At 48.2% G+C, this 6,124-nt stretch overlaps 1 protein-coding gene across 1 annotated transcript in view; it reads left to right on the top strand.

Moving 5' to 3' along the window:
* The first annotated feature begins 5,531 nt into the window (after positions 1 to 5,531).
* Positions 5,532 to 6,124, top strand: part of MFI2 (antigen p97 (melanoma associated) identified by monoclonal antibodies 133.2 and 96.5) — a 32,090-nt gene continuing 31,497 nt past the window's right edge. The window contains exon 1 of the mRNA XM_014545236.1: positions 5,532 to 5,656. Coding sequence (XP_014400722.1) covers positions 5,608 to 5,656 — 49 coding nt within the window. The 5' untranslated portion in view covers positions 5,532 to 5,607. The remainder of the gene's footprint in view (positions 5,657 to 6,124) is intronic.

Here is a 6,124-nt window from a genome sequence, read left to right as displayed (position 1 = left end):
AAGCAATTAAAGTTTTTAGAATTTCCAATTCCCAGGAATAACACTCAGATGATCCAATAGCTAGATGTGCCCATGACTGGTACCACGTTCTCCTTGCTGGTGTCCCAGGGGAAATAAGTCATCTATTTAGGGCAGTAGTAAATGAGGAGAAAATGGTCTGAGCAACAAATGAAACCAGCCATTTGTTAAAAGTGAGATTGTCTAATAAGGTAACAATTTAGAAAATAGTCCACCAAGACAGCCTTACTCTTAAGAAAATCTTCGTTGAGCCCCAAAGGATTGTAGTTTGTTTTTTAAAATTAATAACTACCAATATTCTTTAGGTGGTAACCTCTCTGCATCTTAAATATTACTAATATTCTGTGATTAACAGAAATCTAATTCTAATGCAGCGTACTTAGGGAATCCTTGAGCCAGAGCTGGTCTCTGATTGATTGGTTTGACACTCAACCCTTTTGCATGCTGAGCACACGTGACTTGTCGGTCTTCTTCATTCTTACCACAGTATGACTTGATTTCTCACATGTGTGTTTTCAAAAATATCAGGTCACTCCCTTAAAATGGCTCTAGACTATACCTTAGGAGTTACTGGTGTTTGTCCTAAGTGGGAATAAACTACTCAAATTGAGCATATATTCATCCCTATTTTCTCTCATCCAGTGTTAATGACCCATTTCATTTGGACAATGTTTAACAGTAGAATGGATTTTTAACTATGTAGAAGTCTGTAAAAAACAATTAGCATGTGAAACAAGATACAGTGAGTTTTCTGGAAGAAAAGATTAGAGCGAGTGATGTAATCTTTCTTTAGAATGTCTAAAATTAGGTTCATTTAACTCACAGATGGGAGTGCTAAAGACGATGAAAGTCCCATATGTTCCACACTATGAAGCTCTACAAAAAAGTTTTCTAAATCTTGTGAGTTAGTGGATCAAAAATATCTACTTTCCTAGTGGTATTTAAAACTAGAAACGATATCTTTTGATGACAGATTTCTTTCTTTTCTCTGAAAGTTCGGTACTTAGTTCAGGTCTAGTTTATCTGACATTCCTCAGTCTCACTAGGAAAAAGCTTTTAACTATTTTTCTACATCTTGTTAGTAACAGTTGTGCTTAATAGGATATCCTCTCCATCACTCACATTTTAATCTTAATGCTTCTTTTTTTCATACTTATAATTAAGTGTTATTGGGTGACATTGGTCAACATGACCACATGGGTTTCATGTGGGGATTTCTAAGTTACAAAATCTGTATATAGCCCCGGCCAATGTTGCTCAGTGGTTGAGCGCCGACCTATGAAACAGGGGTCACAATTCGATTCCCAGTCAGGGCACATGCCCGGGTTGTGGGCTTCATCCCCAGTATGGGGCATGCATGAGGCAGCTGATCTATATGATTCTTTCTCATCATTGATGTTTCTATCACTCTATCCTTCTCCCTTCTTCTCTGAAATTAATAAAAACATATTTTTTTAAAAAGAAAGAATGAAAGTCCTGCTTCCATACCTGTTTTAAAAAAAAATCTGTATATAGCACCATGTGCCTACCACCCAAAGTCAAATCTCTGAGCAGGCTTCCCCAAGTCCAGCTTCATAGGGAAAATACTTGTAAAGTGGCAAAAACTTTTGTTCCCAAAACCCTCAATATGTCTACCATTGATCTCAATATACAAATTCAGATGTATTGACCAGTCAGCAAATTCATGGTGAATGATGTCAGGAGTACAGCATGTCCTCAAATAACATCATTTCATTATAATGTCGGGAAGAAAAAACCTATTCCCTGCTGGTGCCACTGTCTGTGTGGAGTTCGCACGTCCTCCTCATATCGGTGTGGGTTTTCTTTGGATCGCCTGGTTTCCTCCCACATCCCAAATATGTGCACATGAGGTGAACGAGGGGGGGGTGTCTGCGTTGCCTCCTTCTGAGTGAGTGGGGTGTCTGGATGTGCCCTACATGCGCAGCCAGTCCGGGGGTGGTGCCAGGATAGGTTCTGGCCACTGAGACCCTGAACTGAAATAAGCAGGTTGGAAAACAATTATCTTACTTGTTTTTACTGATCTTTCTTAAATGTCTGTATAGTTCACATTTATTTCAAAGTTCAATATTAGAAGTGTTTGAGGGTGAGGGCATGAGCAGGGGGGAGGGGGGAAATGGGGGGGATAAGGACACATATGTAATACCTTAATCAATAAAGAAAATAAAATTTTTTAAAAAGGAGTGTTTGGGTCTTTATTTAGGGATTTGGAAACACTTTTTGTGACTAGAAATATGCCATAGGAACTTAACTCCTGTTTATACCAATTAGCCTATGGTAAATTGGTTTTCTTATACGTCATTTCCCTTAAAAGTTACAGTTTCCGAGAACCTATCAACGACATTGAGGCTTACTGTAAGAGGGTGATATTCTTTGATAACATATTTACTGCTGCATTCCTGATTTTCTCTGTGCACAACAGCTCATCCAAATGTCCCCAGAATAAAAAATTGTTTGGACATGTTCTTAGTCAAAGACATTACAGCCCCTAGACATAAAAAAATATAAAGTATGACTTGTTGAAATGAAAAACCATTAATTGTCCTAATATTCTGGGCAGGAGACTTGTTCATCCACACTTTGCTGGCTCATTAGCCCCCTCACCCCACCAGTACCCATTCTCTGCCTCTGTCCAAGGACCTTCCCTCTTCTTTCTGAATCCCCAGAGGCGGTCTTTACTGTGTTCCAGCTCCCTGACCAGCAAGCTCCATGCAAGTGCCAGAGCTGTGGCCTTGGCAGAGTAAAGAAGAGCTCTTTGTCTTTCATATCATGGAATAGGGTCGGGGGTCCCAAAGCAGTGTTGCTTAGGCCCCAACATCTTACAGAAGCGTCAGTGAAACCAGTCCTTGTATTTTTTAGACTCTCACCTCAATGAGTCCAGAATGGGGACCCAGTTAACCTTAGTGCTTCTGCTTCTCTAAACAGCTGTTCTTTGGTAAAATTGCTAGCTCATTATGCCCGCAGTGCACCCACCCCTTCAATCCTCTGACCACCTGGGTATGTCTGAATCCCAGAAATGGCAGGATCCAGGCTCAAGCTGAGGCAGGGTTCCCCATGACACACAAGCTATGTGCATGTTAGAGCCAGGCAGTGGGCCTGATCGAGAAGCCCCTGGAGTCCAGAGACAGCAAATTCCCTGGTGAGACAGTGGGGGAGTGACCTGAGAGTTGAGGAAAGGGCCCTGCTGTGAAGGAGCTCAGCAAGCTCTTAGGCTGCAGCTGTCTGACACCTTATCAGTGTCACCTGGAGCTTTGCTAAAGGACCAACTTAACACAAACCCTGCCAATACCTTCTGGCTGCTCTCAGAGTTGCAAAAATGAGCCTTTTCATCCTCAGTCAGGAGGGTGAGTCTTGCTAGGGACACTTTATGTATTCCATGCCCTTAGGAGAGGCCATAGCCCCTCTGCCAGGGCCACCTGCCAATCCACTTGTGCGAGTTAGAAAGAGGTGCCTCCTCCTCTTGGTGACTCCCGCTGGGGATGGACACACAGCTTGTACCACACATGCCCCCTCAAATTCTCCAGAGCAGACAGCTATTAGGGCAGCGGTTCTCAACCTGTGGGTCGTGACCCTTTTGGGGGTCAAACAACCCTTTTGCAGGGGTCGCCTAAGACCATCGGAAAACACATATATAATTACATATTGTTTTTGTGATTAATCACTATGCTTTAATTATGTTCAATTTGTAACAATGAAAATACATCCTGCATATCAGATATTTACATTACGATTCATAACAGTAGCAAAATTACAGTTATGAAGTAGCAACGAAAATAATTTTATGGTTGGGGGTCATCACAACATGAGGAACTGTATTAAAGGGTTGCGGCATTGGGAAGGTTGAGAACCACTGTATTAGGGGAAGAAGAACGGTGCATCAGAGCCATCATGATCTACCTTTGACATCCATATGCAGCCCAGAGAGAAGGAACGTGGCCGAGGTCACACGTGATAAGAGTAGAGCTCAGGTCTCCTGAAGCCCCGCTCCCATGATCATGTCCATGTGTAAGATGAAGCAGCTTCACCGCCCAATCACAGGAGCCAGGGCTTCCTTTCCCAGGGGGCAGAGCAGGCTGGAGGACTGACAAACTCAGACCCAGGGGTCCTCTCTCTCGCTCAGCATTCTTATAACACATGTCCTCTGCCTGAGGCAGGCAGGGTCGCAGTCCTGGGTGCTCATGAGGGGGTGATAAAAGAGAAGGACATAAATGGAGGCGGATGACTGAGTAACAATTTCTGCGTCCCCACCACACATGGTGAGCTGTAGTCCTGGTCTACCTAGAACAGTGGTTCTCAAACTCTGCTGTGCACGAGGGTAACAAACATAGTGTTGCCTTAGCCAGTTTGGCTCGGTGGGTAGAGCGTCGGCTTGTGGACTGAAGGGTCCTGGGTTCAGTTCTGGTCAAGGGCACATGCCTGGGTTCTGGGCTCGGTCCCCAGTCGGGAGAGTGCAGGAGGCAGCCGATCAGTGATTCTCTCTCATCATTGATATTTCTATCTCTCTCTCCCTTTCCCTTCCTCTCTGAAATCAATAAAAATATACTTGAAAGAAGAAAAAAAAAAGAGTGTTGGCCCTACCCTCAGAGTTTCTGACTCAGTGGATCAGAGGTGGGCCTGACAATTTGTGTATCTAACAAGTTCCAGGTTATGCTGCTGCTGCTGGTCTGGGAACCACACTTTGAAAACCAGAGGCCTAGAGAAACAGACAACCCATCCTTTCCTCCCTCGCCTTCTTCACTCGCTTCCTCCTCTCATCTGCTTTGTCCTTCTCTGCTTCCTCCTCCTCTCCCCGTCTTGGGTCTTCTTCCCACCTTCCAAAGCTAATGGAGTGAGCCAGGCTCTGCTGGCCACCTGGGTCTGTCCCAGCTCTGTCACTGACAAATGAGTAACCTGGGCAACTCACTTCCCTCATTAGGTCCCAGGAGAGGCAGTTGCCTAGAATGAGAAAACCTACCCCTACACCCCAGCTCCTTCCCAGCCAGGACTGTGTCCATCAGGGTTTGTCTCTGTATCCCCACATCCCTGGTGCAATGTGTGCTGGAAGAGAGGCTGGTGAGTGAACTCGATGGCCTTTGAGCGTCCTTCCAGCCCAGACTCTGACCTCTTCTTCCTTCCAGATCTGAGCTTTTCCCTCTCCAGTTGAACATGATATCTGGGGTCTAGGCGAGGAAGTGAAGATGCTCCCGCAGGCCGGCGATCTGGAGACAGAGCCCTTGAATTGAGGGAATCAGACCTCGGAGAGCAGATACCTGACTCCCAGGGACAGCTGAGTGTGGTGCCCAGGTGAGCACGGGGATCCACACAGCCCAGCGGTGAAGCTCGGGCCCTTGCACCGGCCGAGGCTCCAGCAAGGGGCGCCAGAGAGAAGGCCTAGGCCAGTCTGGTCATCCCAGGTGTCCAGTCTGGGTGGGCGGGTGCGCCCTAGGGGCGTGGACACCGCCAAGGCACGCCCCAGACACACTTAACCAGCTTGAGAGCCCGGGCCGGGAGGAAGGAGGGACAGAGCTCCGGCTACTGCTGACCCACTCGGACCCAGACCTAGACCCAACCCGGCTCTAGACGGCGCCCGCCATGCGGGGCCCGAGTGTGGCTCTGTGGCTCTTCCTGGCTCTGCGCACTGGTGAGGAGCAGGAGCGGGGGCGGGGCCCCGGAGCTCTCCACCGCCCCTGAGCAGGACCCGGGGCTGGGAAGTGTGTCCTGAACCCGCGTCTAGCGGACCAGGACGGTTCGGGGAACTAGCGCTGAGCCGGGCGGACTGGGAAGTCTGGAGAGCTTCGCGGAGGAAGCGGCATGGAGCTGGGCCTGGAGAAAGCGGACCTGCGGATGCGCGGCAGAGGCGGGGAGGAGAGAGCCGGGTGTCGGGAGGCCGTGGAGGGGGCGAACGCTCTTGATGGGCGCGGAAGCCAGAGGAGGTTTGGGGGGCCAGGGCGGCCCCTCGGAGAGGAGACAGGAGAAGAGTCCGGGGAGGGAGGGGGAGGGAGAGACCGCTCCAGGGCTCCCTGCAGGGCGCAGGGGTGGAGAAGGGGGCCCCCACGGGGCCCCGCACCGCCCCCTCCAAGGGAGTCAGGGCCGGGACTGTGGGACGGGG

The sequence above is a fragment of the Myotis brandtii genome, unplaced genomic scaffold (assembly GCF_000412655.1).
Source record: "Myotis brandtii unplaced genomic scaffold, ASM41265v1 scaffold4, whole genome shotgun sequence".
Classification (NCBI taxonomy): Eukaryota; Metazoa; Chordata; class Mammalia; order Chiroptera; family Vespertilionidae; genus Myotis; species Myotis brandtii.
Note: the sequence above shows the minus strand (reverse complement) of the source record. Positions and strands in the feature narration are given on the sequence as shown.